This window comes from Centroberyx gerrardi, chromosome 15, assembly GCF_048128805.1.
Source record: "Centroberyx gerrardi isolate f3 chromosome 15, fCenGer3.hap1.cur.20231027, whole genome shotgun sequence".
NCBI lineage: Eukaryota > Metazoa > Chordata > Actinopteri > Beryciformes > Berycidae > Centroberyx > Centroberyx gerrardi.
In genome coordinates, this window is record NC_136011.1 from 27,029,267 (window position 1) to 27,052,392 (window position 23,126).

At 40.7% G+C, this 23,126-nt stretch overlaps 2 protein-coding genes across 2 annotated transcripts in view; both read left to right on the plus strand.

Annotated features, from left to right (window-relative positions):
• Nucleotides 1-2,088: 2,088 nt before the first annotated feature.
• LOC139908633 (monocarboxylate transporter 12-B-like) lies at nt 2,089-12,819 on the plus strand. The gene is made up of 8 exons (XM_078288635.1): nt 2,089-2,213; nt 5,629-5,732; nt 6,372-6,515; nt 7,919-8,014; nt 8,267-8,423; nt 9,003-9,806; nt 11,272-11,531; nt 12,565-12,819. Exons 1-8 carry the CDS (start codon nt 2,089-2,091, stop codon nt 12,723-12,725), a joined length of 1,851 nt encoding a protein of 616 aa, XP_078144761.1. The 3' UTR covers nt 12,726-12,819.
• Nucleotides 12,820-15,175: 2,356 nt separating this feature from the next.
• The window catches only part of acoxl (acyl-CoA oxidase-like), a 42,314-nt gene continuing 34,363 nt past the window's right edge, over nt 15,176-23,126 (plus strand). The window contains exons 1-3 of the mRNA XM_078288636.1: nt 15,176-15,384; nt 17,616-17,765; nt 19,909-20,005. Coding sequence (XP_078144762.1) covers nt 15,176-15,384; nt 17,616-17,765; nt 19,909-20,005 — 456 coding nt within the window. The remainder of the gene's footprint in view (nt 15,385-17,615; nt 17,766-19,908; nt 20,006-23,126) is intronic.

Genomic DNA, 23,126 nt, shown 5'->3' on the forward strand with positions numbered 1-23,126 from the left:
GTTTGTGGTGCTAGGATCCAAACACACACACACACACACACACACACACACACACACACAACACACACCACCAACAAGAAGTCTTTTCTTTCCCCAGTGCTATCATAGCAGACGGGTCAGTGGGTTAGGCCTATTGTTTTTTAGCTGGCTGTCTGATCAGTGCTGCTCTGCATTGCCTCAGCCATAGAAACTAATGAGGAAGCACAGCAGCAGTAGACAGAGATGTGACATGAGCCATGAGCCAGGCATGAGTATCAACTAAAAGTATATTTACAGTGGTAATAACAGTTAATTTAGACTCCATCTTTGTCGCTCGGCCTCATCACTGTGGTGTTTCTGCACTGCACGTCCCACAGATCACCTGTCAATCAAACAGTGTGGGGGGCGGAGCTTGGATTTTCTGTTGATGCAGTTTCTCTTTTCTTTGTCTGTTCAGCCATGGTGGCTATCACTGCTCATGCTAACTACCCAGTTCTTCTTCTTCTGTTTATTCCAAACGAACTGGAAACGTAAAACACATCACTTCCTGTGTGGCAGAGGATTTTCCCACTAAACAGCTACCAGTTTTAGTTTTCATGGGATCAATCCGTTGATGAGTGGCAGGAAAGTGATCTATAGGACGGCACCATTGGACAAACTAGGATTCAAACCCCTGCAGTCATGGTTAACATTATGGCTCTATAGGCTAGCTAATACTCAGTGTTTCACTCCTGTTCTCTAGGGATCGAACTTTCATAGAAGTTACAAATGTAGGTAAACTCATAACATGTTCTAGTATTTTGTCATGTCCCTCTGCCCCGTTTATAAAGTGCTTCTCAAGGCAGAAACAGCAGCGTGCGTTCATTAAAAACTGTGGCAAAGTTGCTGCATCAAATGTCTCGTAGCAACATTAGCTAATCTGCACACATGCACACACAGACACGCATACACACACACATACACACACACTGTAGCACAAAATACTATACCAATACCCCAGATTATGCAGGGTAAAGTTAATCCTCATGGTAATCTTCAAGGGAACAAAGAGATGGAAAATGTGTATTTCAGCAAAAGAGCTACAGTCCATTGTAAGTGCTTCATCCAAACATCAGTTATCCATTAAAGTTGTTCAAAAAAAGACAAGAGAAAGTAGCAAATCACACAAATAAAGGCAAATTTAACCAGTTGTGTCCCTTATATTACTGTAAGCCTTTGGTTAACTCAAGGTTCATTCAATTGGGAACTCAAAACTCACATTTGAATGAAACACTCATGCGTTTTGGCCAAAAAGTCTTCCAATTGTTTTTTTTAGGTTCTATGTGTAGCATTTTTAGACATTAATATAATTTTTGTAAGCAAAGGAGACAGACTGTCAGTCTCTCTCAGCCTCTACTCTGCATCCTCCATAGTTTCTCCACCTGGTGGATCTGGAGGGAAATCTGCTGGATCGCTTTACGGCACAAAACAGGAAGAGGTTCTGTTCTTCCAGAGCAAACGGAGCTAAAGCTGAAAGAGTTTCTGGCAGCAGATGGTGGAAGGAGGGAAAGGAAGATGGAGAAATCACTTCCGACATGTTGATCCTCTTCAGTGAAGACAAAGAGAAAACCTCTGCTCTTTGTGACAAGAAGCAACAGGGTTTTATGGTTAATTTAGCACTCCATGTCAAGCTAGGTTCAACACCGTAAAGTTTGTATTTTAAAAATGAAGAAAAAACGAGTGCATTTTAAAAAATCGAATCAGAATGACTGGGGGAAATGGAAACTAGACGTAGACAGAAGTAAATGAGCTTTAAGTCTAAATGACACCGGTGTTCTCCTTTAAATGTATTTCTGTTGTGTTTTCTGTCTTTTCCCAGAGGCCGCGGAGGAGAAAGAAGGAGAAGGAGTGAGCGGAAAGGAAGAAATCAGATTTATTTATCATGCACCTTTAACAGAAGAAGCCCGGCCGATGTAAAAGTGCTTTACATTCAGAGAGGGAAGGAGGGAAAGAGCAGAGGAGGAAACAGACGGGAAGAGATCTCCTCCGGCCTCAGGTTCTTCTGTATCAGAGGGGAGGGGCTACTGATGCTGAGCCGGCCTGTGATTGGCTGCTGTGATGACGGTTACCATGGAGCAGAAGCTGAGGGGAGGCAGAGGGGGGTCGGGGGTCGTGCCCCCACCGGACGGCGGCTGGGGCTGGATGATCGTCGCTGGCTGCTTCCTCGCCACTATCTGCACCCGCGCCGTCACCAGGTGTGTGTGTGTGTGTGTGTGTGTGTGTGTGTGTGTGTTAGACATGAAAATGAGACGTGAGAAAGAGAGAGGGGCGGTTTATAAAGGCAGGTGTTGACTGGATGAGATGGTGTATTATTGGCTCGGGTTACAACAGGGAATACACACACACACACACACACACACACAATACAATGCAGTTCTCATATTACAGTCTGTTCCCACCTCAACACCTCTTGTCATTGTTTTCAGTTGCTAAGGAGTTTGAGGATTAACTTGAATGAGACCACGCCCCCTAATGGCCGAAGTTGTCAACACTTTGAAACATCGTCTAGTCATTTTTTTGGCCATTTTTGCATTTTATTAGACAGTACAAAGTAGAGAGAGACAGGAAAGACTGGGAGAGAGAGAGGGGGGTGTGACAAAGGTCCCGGGTCGGATTTGAAACCAGGACGTTTGCCCTTTTTTAGACCACTGAGCCACCAGGACGCCCTGATTTTTTCATTTGTACGATTGTTTTGTTCTTTATTAGACAGTTGGCGGTAGAGAGAGACAGGAGAGACTGGGAGAGAGAGAGGGATGGCATGCAAGAAAGATTCAAACCCAGGACGTCTCAGGTCGCTTTCACACCTACAACTGATTAGTGTGGATTTTTACAAAGTTTCTGCAAAATTCAGATTATTTTGACAGCTGTGAAAAGCAAAAGTTCCTCGGTCCTCTTCCATTTGGACCGTGGTGCGGATTACTTCTGCTGTGAAAACAATTTTGATAGTTTGACTCAAAGACAGGAAATGACGACAGGTGCACAATGTTTTTGGTTTGTTTGGGTAGTTTTTAGCCAAATTACAGCAAAAAGAAAATATATTGGAAATATCTGTCCAATAGGTCCGCTTGATATTAGGCAATGTGAAACGAACCAGGCCAGTACAATGTAATAACCAATACAACCTAGCAAACTCAGACTTTATGGTGAGGCACCAGGATAGGACAGATAGTATTGACAGTAATGACCGATTTATTGACTGATCAATTGATTAAGAATGGTTGGTTTTGGGCATCCTAGTGGATCATTGGGTTTAGCTGTGATGCATGGATGTGAAAACACATCACATTGGAGTGTGTGCATGACAAAGTTGACGTTTCTTTCTGGGCTTTACAGATAAAATAAGTCTTTTCTGAAGCATGCGAGTGTTTCATATACAGAAAAGGAAGTCATTCTGCTCATCATATTGATTTAGCTTATCATATCAAGCACAGTAAAACTTAATTAAATTTTCTGCTAAATCACATAGGACGGAGAGATTGTGTCCTCTGCTGTACGACTGAATCCTGTTTCTAATGGTAATGAACTTGACTTTAACTGTGCAGAGAGATTTTTAGCTTCTGGATAAGTAGTTTTGTGCGGCATACGGTTCTGACATGCAGCTGTTCTTAACAAGGCAACATGTTCTTAGCTCGGGTTTATACCAAATATCTTATTACCTGGCAAGGCATTTACACTCAGCTCACAGTTGTAAGCCGCTGCAAATTGTTTCAGCTGCAGCCGTTTTCTCTTTGCTTCACTAAGATTTTGAAATCCTGCTGGAATGTTTCCATGTCTGGTTTAATATGCACAGACAGCAAATCTCCTCCACAACTCAACTAGAATTTAATAAAGCAATTTGACGTCCATCAGAAGCCGGCTCTGCCTCTTAAAGCTACAACATGCAGCTTTTTTTCGGCCAAAATGTCACTTAAGCCCCACAGCTTTCACACCAAAACCTCAATCTGTAATATCTGACTGTAAATCTGCATAGCAACAGAGCGAGAACTCTTTCTAGCCAAAACTTGTCTACTAGGTTGTTTTTTTTTAATCTATATCCCATTCTTGGATCAATAAAAAGTTAATGTTAAACTTGTGATATTTCAAAACAAATCACATCAGTCTGTGTTTTTTGGGGACGATGTTTGATGCGACTCAGGTTCCAGTTTTACTCCTCTGCTGGTTTCTGCTGGTATTTAACTGTTCCTCGCTCTCTCTGGGTCGCTTAAGAAAGAGAATTAACATTCTTGGCACTTATTCTGTGTGTGGGCATCTGTGTGTGTGTGTGTATGTAAGTGAACGAGTCTGTGTGTGTGTGTGTGTGTGTGTGTGTGAGAGAGAGAGAGAGAGAGAGACAACAACAGGTTAGCGTTTGAAGATGCAAGACGAAAAAGCGGTAGAGATAGAAAGAGAAAATGGGTCTCAAACGCTCTTTTTTTAAAAAAAAGGTAAATGTCAGCTCAGGAATGTGATGAGTGTCCGGACAGGTTGAGCGTTTCGTCGCCTCGACTTACACAAAGGTCGGCTGTGTCCTGGTCACATGCCATAAGACTTAGCGGTGTTAAATCTCTGCTGGAGTTACATAATAGATAATGAAACTCGGGGTTACAGAGTACAGAGCGCTCTGATGTGTCCGTCTCGAGTCCAAGGTTTCTGTTTCTGTCGGATATGGACAGGAGCGACGGCTGTAAAACTGATAAACACCACACTCAACTGTGTTTTATGGACTGGGTGCTGAGACCTAATAAGCCATTAATAATCCAAACATGTCAGGAAAGTGCTCCAAATGTGAGTAGTGATAGTAAAAAGTTATTTTAATATTGATTGCTGAGTAATAAATCCTGAGCTACAGACGTACTGTACTGTTTAGAGACAGGAAGATAAACTCTTAGATATCAGCTGACACCTGATGTACCTGTTGATAACTTCTCCAACATAACAGACCTGCTGAGGTCAGCAGATACAGCTTGAATCACTATGTTGTTATATCAAACGGCGTGAGAAATTTACGCTTTTTGCTATTCCTTTAAAGGTCCCATCTGGTGTAAAGCAGGACTCCCCTTGCCTCTGTGATTATAAAGGAGTTGGATGGTCTATCTAAACATGGTGAAAGTGTCAAAACGCACGGTCAGCAACTAAATCCACACAATCCATATTAGAAAAGCGAGCCTCTAAACGAGCCGTTTGGACTTCCGTAACTTTGTGGCGTCACAAAGGTTCGCTCATTATCATTTCTGTAAGAAATAACAGACTAACAAAGTGTTTTTTTCAAAGCGGTTGAGCGGTTGTCATTGTTTATTTACCGGAGAGTTTTCCCTACCTGTAGCTGCCGGGCCGCGGCGTCTCACGTTTCACTCTTGAAACGGTTAGCCAATCGGAACAGAGGGGTCGTTAATATTAATGAGCCTTAAAGACACGGCGACAGAAACAGCCTGTTCTTGGTAAGGCTCAGAGAGATGCTGGAAAATGAACGTGTAGAAATGGATTGAGAGTGTTTTTGGTTCATGACACCACACACACAGCTTTGAATGGACCTCAAGACACAAAATAAAACACTGGAAAGTGGAGAATATGGGACCTTTAACTGTTGATATTCCCTTAATCCAATCTCTCCTTCTCTCTCTTTCTATCCAGGTGTGTGTCCATCTTCTTTGTGGAGTTCCAGCTGCGCTTTGAGAGAGATTATTCCACCACCGCCTGGATCCACAGTCTGGTCGACTGTACCACCATGCTCTGTGGTAGGTAGGACTCCGGACCAGAACTAGTGTTAAAACATAAAAACATCTTCTATATTGGCCACTGTTTCCCTGGAACAGGTTTTCCCAAACAATCCAGGGATTCAAACCAGTGACACCTGAGTCACAAGCCATTTTTGCTCCTGGTGCCTGACAAAAGATACTTAAATCCAAAATTAGGAATGTGATTTTTCAGTGTTGTTTTCCCCCCAGAATTTCAGTTTCAACTATTTAGGACATATAATTATTTTATTGCAGTTGGGATGAGTTTTCCTGCCTTTTTCTGTTTGATTCTTTTTTTGTGTGTGTATGTGTTCCTGATGGTTGCTTATATTATAACACTATAGTCCCATTTTGAGAAATGTGTTTTAGTTTTTTAACTTGTTTTAGTTTTAAAAAAGAGGTCCTCCAACACTCAAAATGTTAGTAGTTAAAAAGCAAAGGTTTTATTTAAGATAGTAATAGTAGCAACAGCAATAGTAAAACTGCCAGTGCCAGCAAATTTGACTAATGCCTTTTGATATGAGACAAGATTACCGTTACATACAATTTTAATCATAACACTTCTCTGTACCTCAGTGTTTCCCTCTATGCAAATTATGTCCATGAAATGAAAGTAATCTAGTGTAACGGTGTCTCCAGCTCCCCTGGGCAGCCTCATTGGGAACCGCCTGTCCTGCAGAGCCACAGTGGTCCTGGGAGGCCTGCTGTCCTCCACCGGCCTGGTGCTCAGCTCCTTCGCCTCCAGTCTGGAATACCTCTACATCTTCCTGGGCATCCTCACAGGTACGCAGGCGCCTCACCTCACTAGACACGCTACCTCATGCGGGCATCTAGAGGGACACCTACAGTTGATCCAGAGGGGGGTCCTAAGCTTCTTTCGCTACACCAGCCTGGAGTGCCTCTACATCAGGGTTGGGCAGCCATGTGCCAGGAGGGCCAAGAGTCTGCAGGTTTTCATTCCAGCCAAAACCTACACCAGGCGATGATTCGTTCCTCCTCTCTGGTTAAAGTTGTGTTAATCAATAAAATCAACTGGTGTAGTCAGACTTTTAATTGACTAGAGAGTGAATTAAAAGAAATGAAGGGACTGTTCTTCACCTGTGAGTTTACAATTAAGGACAACAGTTTGGCGTAGTGAGTAGGGAGGCCATCCCTCTACTGGATGACCCGGATTCAAACCCCCCGAGTTGGCACGCATCCACACTGCTTCAGTGTCCTTGAGCAAGACATTGCATCCTCAGCAACTCAAGGGTCCATTACATTATGGACCCTTAAATGCCTTAAAGGGGGGGTATCCTAGGATGTGGCAATTCTTAGTATTTCTGATGATTTTGGTACTTGGAGGTGTGAAGTAATCACAGTAAAAAAATTTAATCATATTACTATGCCATTTCCCCACAGTCAACAACTATAAAACACGCGCCCTTGTACAAGCCAGTCAGATTTTGCTCCAGTTTCTATGTAGACACTGGACTGTCTGAAATCGACCAATCAGTGCTAAGAGGAGGGCGGGCCTTCCAGAATGGCCAGCCAATCAGAGCAGTAGCTCATTAGCATAAGAAGCTGCTTATGTAAAACGACCTGTTTTCTTGTAGGTGGGAAACAAACACTGGTGAATAGCTAAAGTGAATAGCTAAACGATTTTTACTGAAAAAAACTTCACAGATGTATTTTATAGACACCAGGTAATTATATAAAATTGCTGAAAAAGCAAATGATACCCCTCCTTTAAATTGCCAAACCCCAAGTCTCTTCAGCTGATTATCAAATCCAAGAATGCCAAGTTGATACTTGTGTCCTTGTGGAGAAAGTTCTTCCCAAGTTGTCTTGGAGAGAACGATCTTCTCATGAAAGTGAACACTTCCTTACAGGTTGAAATGGGCTGTGTGCTTGATGTCAGGTGCGATCAATTAAGACGCACAGCTGTTCATTTTCCCACCTGTTACAAAGGGCTCTGTACTGTACTGTAGACTACAGCGCTGCTCAGGAGTGATGCGTCGTTCTCGCAATGAATCTCGGGGCTTTCAGTTTGTTCTCATTGGTCAAGTCACCATGCATCCTTCCGGGATCTTTATCCGTCCTCTGTCCTCTGTTTTGGAATCGTGCTTCGGCGGTTAGATATTACGTAAAACACATCATGGGGGACAGAAGAACGCGTATTGATATTGATTTTCTGTCGTCTGCAGGTCTTGGCTTTGCACTCAGCTACACACCAGCAATAGCGATGGTGGGGAGGTACTTCAGCGAGAGGAAAGCTCTGGCCTACGGCATCGCTATGTCAGGTAGTGACGACTTTACTAACCTTAACCCTAACCCTTTGCTGATTTTTCTTATTTCTTGTCTTCCCTTGTTTTGTTGTTCTTCAGTTCTCTTCTGTTCTCCTCCTCTACCGTTTTCACCTTTGTTCTCATCTGATTTCTTACTTTTGTCTTTTCTTCTCATCTTCCCTTTTTCCTCTTCTGTCTTTATAGTTCTCTTCTCTTCTCTTCTCTTCTCTCCTTCCCTCTGATTATCTCATCTCATCTCATCTCCAGGTAGTGGCATTGGGACCTTCATCCTGGCCCCTGTGGTCCAGCTGCTGATAGAGCATTACTCCTGGAGGGGCGCTCTGCTCATCCTGGGAGGATTCGTTTCCAACCTGTGTGTGTGTGGGGCTCTAATGAGGCCGCTGGAGCCCAGAGGAGCTGAAAGGTAAAACTTGTAAGCTTGAAGAACAGAGTACTAAACGCAGTAGTACTAGTAGTAGCAGTAGCACAGTACGAGTTAGAGTAGTACTTAAATGATCCCAGAGTGGGAAATTGTTTTATCACTGAAAAGCCACACTGATTGTATAGACAGAACAAAAAACATCAAGGGAAATCAGGGTATGGGTTATTTTTTAGCAAATTCAATCAATCAATCAATCAAATTTTATTTATATAGCACATTCCATACAGATGTAAACTCAATGTGCTGCACATTAAAAATGAAAGTAACAAAGTGCATCATTTAGACATGTATACAAACACACACTCTCTCACACACACACTCATACCCTTAACCCTTAAATGCCAGAGAAAAAAGGAAGGTCTTAAGCCTGCCTTTAATTGAGGACACTGTTGTGTATCTCAGGTCATCAGGCAATTTGTTCCAGAGAGTGGGACCACCTGGGACCAGATTTAGTTTTGATTCTAGGGACATGTAGGAGACCAGTGCCTGATGACCTGAGGGGTCTGGCTGGTTCGTAGATCAAATTCAATTAATTTTGATTATTTTCTATTCTATCTTAAGGAAGTGGGAGGGCAATGTGGGAAACCTGGAGAAAGGGGGTTACATGGCAGCGCCGCTGGACACCAAAGACGTCGACAAAGTGCCTGTTGACTGCGGCCGGCCGGAGCCGAAGCAGCTGGATGCCAAGAACTCAGGGGATTCGACGCTTCACGCAGCCGACGGGAAGCTTAACTGTAAACTTGAAAACGGAAAACTGGCTCAGGTGAACCTAGCGGAGGTGCTGCTATCAAACGCAAAACTGTCTGATCCGAAGTTAGCAGAGTGCATTGTAATTAGCAACAACAAGATAACAGAGAAAATGCTAGCGGAGATCAAACTCTCAGACCCAAAGCTGGCCGGCGGCGGCACGCTGGAGGACTTGAAACTGGTGGACAGCATGAACTTCAGCAACAAGCTAGCTGGCATCATGGACACTGAGCTATTGAACGCCATGGACGCTAAGCTGGAAGACTCGAGACTCATCGAAGCCAAACCGACAGATGTCAAACAGTTAGCGCCGGACGCTAATGCTAAAGCTGTGAGCTCTCTCCCAGTGCCTTTAGTGAACACCAGGACTCTCTCCGGAGGCAGCTGCTCCTGCCTGGAGTCCATGGACGAGTTCGGCTTCCTGCTCATGCCCGACTTCCTGCTGCTGGCGGTGTCCTTCCTGTTTCTGGCGTACGGCTGCAGCGTCCCGATCGTCTACCTGGTCCCCTACGCCCTCAGCGTGGGGGTGGAGCACCAGCAGGCTGCCTTCCTCATGTCCATATTTGGAGTCAGCGGCATTGTGGGAAATATCACCTTCGGATGGATCACGGACAGGAAGTAAGTAGGAGAGGGGAGGTGTGTGTGTGTGTGTGTGTGTGTGTGTGTGTGTGCTGTTGTGTGATCTTGACATTGTTTGGCCAAGAAACCCACAGATACTTAAAGAGTAACTTTGGTGAAAAGTAGGGTACTGAACTGGTCTTCTGCTATTGGCTGGTCTTTGAGCTAGGTGATGTCACCTTCTACAGAGTACAACAGGTGGTGACATCACCTGGCACAAAGACCAGCCAATAGCAGAAGGGCAGTTCAGTACCCTACTTTTCAACATTAGGTGTCAGGCTTCACAACAAATTTGGGTTTGGGGTTTAGTTACTCTTTAACATATCTTTAGGATAAATGGATAATCTTATATTTTTCATGGGTTTACTCTCTTAGAAGTACCTACAGTACTTCTACTTAAGTTACTAGAGTAACTAGAGTTTAAGGTGATACAGTAGTGTGAAAAGTTGTCTATAGATATTCAGTGTCTGGTGTCCTGGCTTCTTTAATCAATTTAGCCACTAGATTATTGGAGTTACTCACAGTTTATTGATGTCTTGATGTGTCCTTGGTGGTAGGCTATGTCTTGGGCTGGCTTGACTTGGCTTTCTCCAAATAAAATCTTCTTCTTTCAGTTAATTATTCCTTTCTTTACATTTGTTTATGTTTACATTCGGCTACTTTCTACATTTGCGGTTGAAAGTTGTATTGCGACGCCGTCCTCAGTAAAGTAATATGAAAGTTAAGATTTATGAACGGTAATGGGTTCCCCTTTAAGACACTCCACACACCTGATTCAATTAATTGGCTCGGGCGCTGCAAGCCATTTGCTCCTATATTCAGTTGTCAACTTTTCACCTATAGGTGGCATCATTGGTCTTTCACCTTGTCAAACTTGAAACAAAACAAAACTGACTGTAACATCTAGGTTTATCTTAGGTTTGGGGTTAGGCTAAAGTTAGAGATACATAGTCTGTAGTGATGCAGTAAATAGGCAAGTGACACTTTGTTGAACATCTACTTTTTGTCATCTGATCAACATTTGACTATCCAAATAATTTGTTACTAAAGTGTTAATAAAAGCCCAATACTAGCCTGATATTCAGAGTGAATGGCCATTTCATCACCACTCCATTATTCAGACTGAGATTTCCTGCTGTTTTCTGTGTGGGGGGAGGTTGATTTTCCCTGAACCAATCACTAGTGAGTGACGTATCCGGCCGCTCTGACGTTACTTCAGTCACACTGATGCTGCAGCCGGTTAGCCTCTACATCCACGGTTACCCAGCCGTGGTTAGCCCCACCCACAAAGGCGCTGATTGGCTCGATCGCTTCTCCGAGCGAGAACAAGCCGTTGACGAGGGAAACACCAGACTCTCGAGACACGAGATTCAGGAGTCTGGAACCAGGCTAGCCCAGTACTAACCCCAATACTAACTAATACTAGATTCTCCCATAACTGTGATTTCCCCGCCGCCCCCTCCAGGTGTCTGAAGCGGTTTCGCATGGCGAGCTACATGCTGGCGGTGGGCATGGAGGGCCTCTGCTGCATGTTCATCCCACTGCTCCGCTCCTTCCCTCTCCTCGTCCCGTTCTCCATGCTCTACGGATACTTCGACGGGGCGTACGTGGCGCTCATCCCCGTCGTGACCTCTGACGTCGTGGGCTCCGCCTACCTGACCTCCGCTCTGGGCGTGGTCTACTTCCTACACGCCATCCCCTACCTGGTCAGCCCACCAATAGGAGGTGAGCGTTCAGGTTTTCAATACGGCAGCTGTGCAACCATCAATATATCACCTGTGACACCTTGTTATAATTAGCGTAAATAAATGAGAGCATGGTGGAGTCGATTGGTCGCCTCTGTCTCACACCAGTGGTATTGTTATCACTAGTTTTTTGTCGATATTAAGACTACATTTCCCATAAGCCCCATTGCCTCCTGCCCCCCTCCCTCCCGCTCCCTGAAGAGGATCAGCATGTTGGAAGTGATTTTTCCATCTTCCTTTCTCTCCTTCCACCATTTAGCTCCCTGTTTTGTGCCGTAAAGCAATCCAGCAGATTTCTATTATTCATTCATTCATTCATTCATTTTCCATACCGGCTCCCAGATTTCTATTACATTATAACTAATTTCTCTAAATTAATGTGGTAATGACTTGTTAAAATGCTACACGTAGGACCTTTAAAGCGGCACCATGTAGTTTTAGGAGGCAAATCTGAAGCTCTGAAATTTCAGTACAGTTTTTGAAATTGAAATTTTGAAAGTGGTTTGCTGTTTGCGGTTTCTACATTTACAACTCAAAGAAGCACATGATTTGCTCTATTATTTGCTTCAAAAGGTGTGATGAGATTTGAAATGAATGATTAGTACCACAAGTCGTTTTTCTTCCCAAAACTACATAGTGCAGCATTAATGCTGCAGCACCAAAATTACAGCGGTGACCTCTTGGCCTCTGGTAGCAGATTGTAGTTTTAGTTCTGCAAACATGTCTCGGAGGCAGAAATAATCTCATTGGTTGAGTTAAACCTCAGTGGGCGGAGCCAAAGAATCAGTTCGCCAGCTGGCAAACCTGAATGGCAAAAACAGAAGTCTGGTCAAAATCTAAATACATACTTCTGAGCCTCGAAGAAATTTTGTAAAAGGTAAAACTGCTGTCAGATATGAACATTCAACCAAAACAGAATTCTCTCTTCCTTCTTTTTTGTTCCATTTATCTCCCTCTCTCTCTCTCTCTCTCTCTCTCTCTCTCTCTCTCTCTCTCTCTCTCTGTCCTTGCAGGTTGGTTAGTGGACCGGACGGGCGACTACACGGTGGCCTTCTTCCTCAGCGGGTGCTCCCTCATGTCCAGCCCTCTCTTCCTGGCCAGCGCCATGTTAGTCAGACACTGCTGGAGGTCCAAGACCAACTCGGCCCCGGACCGAGCCACAGACCTCTACTAGTCTCTACTAGTCTCTACTAGTCTCTACTAGTCTCTACTAGTCACATGTAAGAAGAACCAAAGCTGCAGAACCTGTGCCTTCTTCAGAGACAATGTTTGGACTTGAATATGTTGAAAATGAGTTTTTTTTTTGTTTCATGTGGATGTTTTTTTTTTTTTTTTTTGTAATACCAAAGTGCATTTCTTCCCTAATGGAAGCCAAATAGTTTTGTTGCAGGCAGGTTGCCATTCACATCCAGAGGCTTGAGTGAGTCTTGTTAAGCATTAAGCATTACAAACTGTTCACATAACATACGTTTAAAATAGTTTTCATATGTGTTATTACAGTGATTTTAGAGTTTATTTAAAGGGCAACTTCACACTTTGGTGACTTCAAGTGGCAGCAGAAAGTTTGAAGGACTTCATTACCCAGAAATCATGTAGCGTGACATCAGTAAACTGCGGACCCTAAATGTCTTCTGTCTTTGTGACTGGCGGAGGTGAAGAGCCAGTGTTGGCGAGTCCAGCTTTCGCTCGCTGCTGTTTAAAAGACAGTTTTGTATATCTTAAGTTTTGATTTGTCATATATCAAATATCAGAATGTATGAGATAAAACCACAGAAAATGTGTTGTACGTACAACAATATGTTTCCATACTTTCCCAAAGTATTTTGTGCAATTTCCAAACTTATCAAGACCTGGAAATTACCAAATTGTTTTTCCATACATTTCTAGACTTGAACACTGTTGGTCGACAAACATTAGCAAACTAGATGATCTATAATTTAGAGGTATTAAATTCTCCTCTTTTTTGCAATTTTTTTTACATGCATATATGGCATTTTGGAAGGAAACCCTTCATATCACAAGCACATTTTTGTTGTTGAAAAGCACATCTTTCAATATGAAAAATCTTTCAACCATAAAAACATTGAAACACCAAAGTTTTCAGTGATAAGATGTTTACAGACTTCATTTTATATGACAAGGTATTCTGTTAGTTTGCTAGTTACATTTGAATATGCTGTTGTGTTAATCTGTATGCCGTTATAACTATGACCAGACGTGGGTCGGAGCACACTTGAGAATAGCTTTGGAGCACACTATAAACCTTATGCACCTCTGCAAATAACTTTTTTGGTGTTATGTTTTGCCAGCCAAGGAAACCGATGTTAAACAGGCTTGACGCCATCATGGAGAACTGGCTGTGTGCAAATAATAACTTGATATATAACCTGAGAAAGATTGTTGTGGTGTGACTGTAGTCGAGTTCAGTAACGCTGCAAGTACAAGTGAATCTGATCAGGTGGATTTGTTTCCAAATGTAGGTTCCTGTGACACAGTAAACTGTCTTGTCTTTAGCCCTAGTCTCTACTCCAAAACACTCTGAGCTGCAGCTTGAGTTAGCTAGCTAAACTAGCCAGCAGGCTAATTTAGCAAAGCAACAGATGTTCATGTTAACATGTAGCCACTGCTAACGCTAGCTTCTATACGTCTACGATATATAAATCAGATGTGTTTACAAGACAGGTTAGCTGACCAGATACTGTGATTTGCTAGCTAGCAAGCTGTCATTATACAGCCTATTAATACATATATTATTATGAATTTCAATATTGATAAATAATACCAATCATAATCTATTAAAATTAATATTAGTCATTATATGACAAAAATCAATCAGATGTATCAGTGGGGAAATATTCAGTTTCCAAAAGCAGCACAGAAATGAACAATGTCATTCAACTCTGTTGAAGTCTCAGAAACACAATCAATCATTCACAGAACTGTTCAACAGCTGAAGTCCTCCAATATGGCCGCCAGAGGGTGCACTACTTCACCTAAAGCCCTCTATAGACTAAAACCTTTTCATGCAGGGAAGTGAACACACACAGCATGTCTGCTCTTGTCCAGCCCTGCTTCACATGAACAGACAGATTCACACTGCAGACAGTCTGTACTGTCTGTACCTGCTGATCTGAGCTCAGCAGGTCTGTTCCTCGCTCCGAGGGCATCCTGCCACTAGTTGTTGTTACTCCTTCACTTTTCCCAGCTGGTCAAACCGGCAGCCTCATGGTCATAAACCTGCTTCTCCAACCTCTACTGCTGCTGCGTCTCTGAACTTAACTGATTGTTTTTGTTTTGTTCTTGCTCACCATGTAAACTGTGATATACTGTATACGGTAAGATAACTGGGAACTGGGAAACTTCCCACTTGGAATTTCCTACTTCCCACCTCAGAGCATTCAGGTGGTTTAGGTGGGAACAATATGGACGCCCGAAAGAAAGTTGAGTTTATTTGGCTAAAGGGCTGCCGTGCAGTTTTAATATTAATGTCATAGGGAATAACTTAACCTTCCAATTTTGCAAGTCCCCAACTGTATTAATTGATCTTATGCCATGCACATACAGAAACCTGAAAGTCTGTTTAAAAGCTTAAAACACTATTATTTTTTATTCTTACCATTCACTATGAACACCACCATGTTGTTTAATGCATACGTGACGTCACAGAACTACATGAACTACATGAACTACATGAACTACATAAACCACATGAACCACATGAACTACATGAACTACATGAACTACATGAACCACATGAACCACATGAACTACATGAACTACATGAACTACATGAACTCGGAGAAGAGTCCCAAGTTTCTGAATAGGAATCACGAGTCAGAGGGCCGTTCATATGGACTTTTCCTATTCAGAAGTAGGAAGTTTCCCCGGTTGTCTTCAACGTACCAATAAACCTTTCCCAACTCTGAAAATAACTATCTTTTTGCCTACCATTTTAAACTGTGACATATGGACAAGTAATTGTCTCATTCTGAGATATTTTCAAAGCCAGAGACTGTATGTTCTGTTTGTTGTTGTTGTTTTGTGTTTGGGAGATTTTCATATATGCAGTACAAATGTGGTAAAACTAAATGTAAATGTGAGAAAATATTATCAGATGCCTTGTTAACTTCCCTAACCCATACCGTTCATTCAGACCAATTTTTTAATACACATATAATTGTATTTTTAATCTGATGTACTGTAAATGGCACCTGTTGAGCTTGAAATATCCAAATGTGATGTCTTAAAATACTTTTTTACTATTAAGAGGTTTTAGTTTTTCGTGATGTTGTAAGCATTAATTGTTTCCAAGGTGATCAATGTCATTACTGATACTGTAATCATGAATGATCATAAAGCTTCAATTTCAAATTCATTCACATTCACATTCAAACTGAAATTCATTGTTTCTTTTATTACCACACACTCAGGACAGTGAAATTTGTCTCAGTACGTGATGATGGTGAGTTTTATTTTGAAATAAGTGCTCTTATTTTGAAGTTGAATTGAGGAACACTAGTCCAACAGAAGACTTTACAGTTTACAGCAGGGAATCTTAAACTTTTTAAGCCCATGACCCCAATAAATCCAATAAATTAAATGTCAAATGATGACAAATGATTGATGGCCCTTTATGTAATAACTGCTAACGTCACCAACTATCTTCAGAGTTTTACTTGCAAAACAGCAACACTTTTGTGAATACAGCCATGTGGGTTTTTTGAATATTGCTGGATCAATTTCAATATGCGCTTTGGTCTAACCTCGGGGCAAACCAGGCTTATTCAAACTTTCAAACAGTGTAGGGAGACAGCAGATGTAGTTCTCACCTTTAGTTTAAGAACCATTATGAATCTGAAAACATAAGAAAGAATAAGGCCTTCTAGGAAAAAGGCAATCCATAATATGTGACGGTTATTTCCATATCAATACTCTTCATGAACACTGGGAGAGGTTTTGGCAGAGGTGTGACCAAGTCAGCTTTGCCCGAGTCCCAAGTCAGTCTCATCTTGAGGCTCTCGTCAAGTCTCAAGTCTAAATGTAGAACAGCAAGTCAAGTCAGAACAAATCAAGAGTCCAGTATCAATTTAATATCTTAAAAAACAATATATCTTTTCATTGCAATATGGTTTTAATAGGATAAAAACTTGGTTAGAACACCATGAGTTTGATTTAGTAGTAGTAGCAGTAGTAATAATATCTGGACTAACAGTATTAGTAATAATAGTAGCACCAGCAATAGTAGCAGCTGCAGTAGTAGTACAGTCCCAGCAGTAGTATTAGTAGTAGCATTTATAGTTGTGGTGGAAGTAGTAGTAGTAGTAGTCTGTGTAGTAGCACTTGTAGTAGTAGTAGTAGCCTAGTCGTAGTAGTGGTTCTGTAACAGTTTAAGTTTAAGTAGCAGTAGTAGTAATAGTACAGTACCAGCAGTAGTATTAGTAGTAGCATTTATAGTTGTGGTGGTAGTAGTAGTAGTAGTAGTAGTAGTATGTGTAGTAGCACTTGTAGTAGTAGTAGTAGCCTAGTCGTAGTAGTGGTTCTGTAACAGTTTAAGTTTAAGTAGCAGTAGTAGTAATAGTAGTAGTAAGTAAAGTAGTAGTAGTAGTAGTAGTAGTAATAGTAGTAGTAAGTACAGTAGTAGTAGTAGTAATAGTAGTAGTAAGTAAAGTAGCAGTAGTAGTAATAGTAGTAGTAAGTAAAGTAGTAGTAGTAGCTGCAGTAGTAGGCTAGTTGTACTGGAACAGTAACAGTAACTCTTAACAGCAGTAGCTGCAGTACTATTTACAGTAGTAATTGTTACAATAGCAGCAGTCAAAAGCAGTACGTTAGTAGTAATTAACTTTACCAATAGAGTAAATGCAACCTATCAGTTTTCACTATCAATTAGCAGCCAGCCAGTAGCATTACAGCGTGTCAGTGACGTCACCTGGACGCGGAAGTGGAGCCATCAGAGGAGCCAGCTGGTCGGATCTCTCTCCCTCCCTCTCTCTCTCTCTCCCTCTCTCCCTCTCTCTCTCCCCTGTTACTTTTTTTATTTTATTTTTTTTTTTACTGTTTTTGAAAGCGTGTCTTCCACCGTGATGTCCGGCGCCCCGCAGCCGTCCGGCGCCCCGCAGCCGTCCAGCCTGTCCCGGTACCTGGACGGAGACATCTGGAGAACCAAAGATGCTCTGCGGGAAGAGATATCTGCCTGCGAGCTGTTTCACACCAGCAGGTCTGGCTTCCTCTCTCTCTCTCTCTCTCTCTCTCTCTCTCTCTCTCTCTACTGTTGCTTTATTCTCATTTAACCGGCACAGTCTGACTGTTTACACTACAATCCGTTTATCCTGTTATCACCCGGAGAGATTAGATGATCAGATTATGTTTGAGTCCACAGCTGTCCAGTTGTGGATCCATTAAAGTCACACTCCGCATTTTTTCCCCATTCCAGCTGCTATACTGTAGCTAGCCTATATATACAGTTACAACTTTTATACTCTTATATGTTGATTTTACCTGTGATTTCTGTGGAATAGCAGAAGAAACCAGCTTTCGTTGATGTCATAGCTGCAGTTATAGCAAACTATTTTGGGTTGATGTAGAAAACTTTGTAAGAAAACTTTTCACTGAATGGTTTTTGGTATTGTGACTTTCCGTTAGTGCAGCTGATAAAGAGAGACATCACTTTGTCTTAGTGGGTAAAAAGAACAAGCAGTCTGCATTTTTGCACTTTATACCAGAAATGAAAATGTACAGCAGTAGTGAAGAAGGAGAAAGCTTACAAACACTTAAAAAACTTTTCAACAAGTACACCTGGAATTCTTGTATTATTGTATACATTGATAATATGTATGCGACTATCCTGCTTATATAGCCTATTATATATATATATAAAAATAAAGGGAAGAAGTGACAGTTCTTCTGTGGTGAAAAGGACTTGTTGGTGGAAAATGAACTTTTCCCATCTCTCCTCTGTTAATAATCCTGATCATAACACAGCTGCACTTCCCACAGCTTTTACTAACAGGCTGCGTTTACAGTTTGCCTTCAGCTCTGACGCAGTTTACATTTTATTTTCCCATCCAGTGTGTGAGTTGAGATAACGTTAGATGTGGATTAAGCATTGGGCCTTCAAAGATGAAACACAAGCCTTAGGTCTGTATCCTGGGACACTATGTGGGACAATCTTAACTGTCCCTCAAAGAATGTTGCCCATCAGTTATTCATTTTCATAGAGCTTATGCTACTCCTTACATATGATATGTTACACAACCTGCCTGTTATTGTCATATTTGCAATTCAAACAGTCCTGGTAGCTTCCTGCATGTGTTCTGGGGATGCTGCTGTGAATTTTTGGTCTCATGTTAATTCAGCCCTTTGTAACCTAATTCAGCTGCAGTATGCACCTAACTCCTGTCTGTGTTTACTTAATGACACCAAAGACACACACACACACACACACATAGATATGTATATACTAGGGCTGCAACTAACGATTATTTTCATTATCGATTAATCTGTCGATGATTTTCTCAATTATTCAATTAGTTGTTTGATCCATAAAATGTCAGAAAATGGTGAAAAATGTTGAGAACTGTTTCCCAAAGCCCAAGATGACGTCCTCAAATGTCTTTTTTTTTTGTCCACAACCCAAAGATATTCAGTTTACTGTCATAGAGGACTAAAGAAACCAGAAAATATTCACATTGGAGAAGCTGAAATCATAGAATTTGGACATTTTTTCTTAAAAAATGACTCAAAACGATTAATCGAGTATCAAAATAGTTGGTGATTAATTTAATAGTTGACAACTAATCGATTAATCGACTAATCGTTGCAGCTCTAGTATATACTGATGTATAAATCTATTTAATGTATCTTATTGTACATTTTTATGCCTTATATACAGTCATATTTCTTCTGTGCTATTCTCGTTTTCAACTGCTAATAGCGCTGCTTGTATATATGATTATTGACTATTTGGCTATTGCTTGTGTCTGTATATTGCACTGGATTCCACTTTACTGTTATAGTTTTATTGTTTTGTTTTTGTCCGCACCAACGTACCAAGCAAAATTCCTCGTATGTGCATATGTACCTGGCAAAAATAAATATTATAGAAAACAAAAAAGCTAAAAAGACTGTCTTTAGTAACTGGTTTAGCCCTGATATTTGCATGAAAATGATATGGATACACTTTTTCACACAAAAAAAAAGAAAGGTAAAATACATTTGAATTAAGGAGTGGGTGTTTGGAAATAAAAAAGACTTTCCAAATCATCCTTGATCCATGAAGTTACAGAATTTATGATCGTTTACCATCCACAGGTAATTAACCCTAAACTAAATCTGACTAATCCCGCTGTTCCTCTCCACAGTTACGACCTGACGCTGGACCAGAACCGGGATCTGACGGCCGAGAGGCTTCAGTCCGTCATGCAGATGTCCGCCGTGCAGAGCTACCTCAGAGATCAGGTGCTGGCACGGCTGCAGAAACCATCACCACCGTTTCCATTTCTCCTTAACCTCTTCAAACACACGTTTCACGGCCAAGCTTTGCTCAAACCCACAGAACTTTATTTTCAATTCTAGTCCAAAGATACCAAATCTGTCATGCTGAATTACTGGGAAATGTGTAGAAAGTGATGCACAAGACGTCTAGGTTTTTTTGCAATTTGTTGTAATGGTGCAGCCATAAAAAACTCAATATAAGCATGATATAGTGTCAATGAAGTGTTAGAACCGGCAGATACAGGATATGTATCTGACACTGTTATGTAGTCTGGAAAAAAACTTTTTTTTCTAACTTTGAAGCTACTTAAGGGGAAGTTTATAGATAGATAGATAGATAGATAGATAGATAGATAGATAGATAGATAGATAGACAGATACCTTTATTGTCACTACGAGTACAATGAAATGTCGTTTGGAGCAAGCCAATAGATGCCTAATTAAGGATAAAAACTATAAGAAAATATAAACACTATAGAGTATAAGATACAAAAATATAAAATAGAGATAAGAGAGAAATAATACTGTATATGCACAGTTTAAGGGGAAACTCAGGGGTTAAACAGCATTGAAAACTGAAGTGAATTGTCAGTGGCTAAAACATAAGATCTACAAAGGTATTGGAGGTGTTTTTTTTATTTATTTTTTATTTAACCTTTATTTAACCAGGAAGTCCCTTGAGATTGAAATCTCTTTTCCGAGGGAGACCTGGCCAAGACAACACACCAGTTACAGTTTAAATAGAAATAAAACACAACAGACAGAGAATACAAACATCAGTTACAGTTACAGTTTAAATAGAAATAAAACAACAGACAGGGAATACAAACATCAGTTACAGTTATAGTTTAAATTGAAATAAAACACAACAGACAGAGAATACAACCATCAGTTACAGTTATAGTTTAAATAGAAATAAAACACAACAGACAGAGAATACAAACATCAGTTACAGTTATAGTTTAAATAGAAATAAAACACAACAGACAGGGAATACAAACATCAGTTACAGTTACAGTTTAAATAGAAATAAAACACAACAGACAGGGAATACAAACATCAGTTACAGTTACAGTTTAAATAGAAATAAAACACAACAGACAGGGAATACAAACATCAGTTACAGTTACAGTTTAAATAGAAATAAAACACAACAGACAGGGAATACAAACATCAGTTACAGTTACAGTTTAAATAGAAATAAAACAACAGACAGAGAATACAAACATCAGTTACAGTTACAGTTTAAATAGAAATAAAACAACAGACAGAGAATACAAACATCAGTTACAGTTACAGTTTAAATAGAAATAAAACAACAGACAGAGAATACAAACATCAGTTACAGTTACAGTTTAAATAGAAATAAAACACAACAGACAGGGAATACAAACATCAGTTACAGTTACAGTTTAAATAGAAATAAAACACAACAGACAGGGAATACAAACATCAGTTAAAGTTATAGTTTAAATAGAAATAAAACACAACAGACAGAGAATACAAACATCAGTTAAAGTTATAGTTTAAATAGAAATAAAACACAACAGACAGAGAATACAAACATCAGTTAAAGTTATAGTTTAAATAGAAATAAAACACAACAGACAGAGAATACAAACATCAAACACACAAGGAAGAGACTATATCCAGCTCAATTAAGGCAGTTTCATTTCTCAGTTACATGGACTTTTAACATTTTAACAGCTTTAAATTGTTGAGTGTTGAAATCCTTATTTTAGCCTCCAGGACAACGTTAATGTGTTAATGTGTCATAGAGATTATAGCAACAATACCCAAGATGCCGTTCTTCACCGGGCTACAGGATGATAGCAGTGCTGTTTGCTGACGTTCACTCTTGTCCAGTTTGAAAAACAAACTTCCTCAGAGCGAGAGAATCCATCACAGGAAACATGAAGCCAAACTTTCTGTTTTCTCCTCGTCTCGCTGAGCTGAGCTGAGTCGAGTGTGTTTTCATCTCAGCGCTGCGTTACGTTCCGCTTTTCTGACACTTTACTGTCACATCCGTGGCTTTTTATTTAGCCCGGGACAGCAGTTCAGTTCCAGCTAGGTGGGACACTGTGAAGTTTGTAGTTTAAAGATGAAAAAAAAAACGAGTAAATGTTAAACAATCTCATTCCATGCAGCATGAGTTGCAGAGTGATTGGGGGAAATGTAAACGGGTTTAAATGACAGCAGGTCAGTCTTAATTAGACTAGTCTAACCTGAACAGTCTAAGGCTTAGACTAGTCTTAAACTAATTTAATGCAATTGAAATAAGAAAATAAGAATATGACAAGAGTTGCTATAGCAAGAAAGCATCACTAACCATGCTTTATAGGAATTAATAACACATTTCTACTGCATTTTTGACCAATCAAATTGCTTAACTGATTGTACATATATATATATATATATATATATATGTATATATATATGTATATATTTAAACTGGCCGTCCTTGACTGCCCGTAGGCTGCTTCATTGGTACACCTTCTATTAATAAAGCAATCATTGGTAAGCTCCCTTTTTACCTCTGTTCATACTTCACTATCACATCAAACCCATTTTACAGCTTACGATCACAGGACTATTTATATGCCTCAGCACCCAGAACCCGCACTGAGTTTGGGAAAAGGGCCTTCATGTTCTCTGCTCCCTCTGCCTGGAATGGACTTCAAAAAACGCTGAAACTACAGGCTTTCATCACCATATCTGATTTTAAAACTCAAATTACGGACATTTTAAAGAATGAGATGGGATAATGTCGATGCTTCACTGTATAATGTGATGTTACACTTATATTCATTAACTTGACCTTCTTTCCCCAGCAACCCCCCAGAAAGCCTCACCTTCCCTCCTCTTTCTCACCCTACCTTTTTTACCCTACCCTCCAATCTCCCCCCCAATCCCATTCAATCTTGTCCGCTCCAGCTCAAATTTATCCCCTTGCGCCACTTTGCCTTTTATGTTCTTGTCTGTGTTTGTGTCTTGTTTGTTTGTTTTTTTAAATGCTGCCATTTTGGTCAGGTCTTGCTCGAAAAAGAGATCATTGATCTCAAGTGACTACCTGGTAAAATAAAGG

What these genes read in the sequence shown, in the direction of transcription:
- LOC139908633 (XM_078288635.1), top strand. Translation starts at nt 2,089, where the DNA reads ATGGAGCAGAAGCTGAGGGGAGGCAGAGGGGGGTCGGGGGTCGTGCCC. An exon ending in CTGTACCACCATGCTCTGTG is followed by an intron (nt 5,733 to 6,371) that starts GTAGGTAGGACT and finishes CGGTGTCTCCAG; the next exon opens with CTCCCCTGGGCAGCCTCATT. An exon ending in CTTCCTGGGCATCCTCACAG is followed by an intron (nt 6,516 to 7,918) that starts GTACGCAGGCGC and finishes TGTCGTCTGCAG; the next exon opens with GTCTTGGCTTTGCACTCAGC.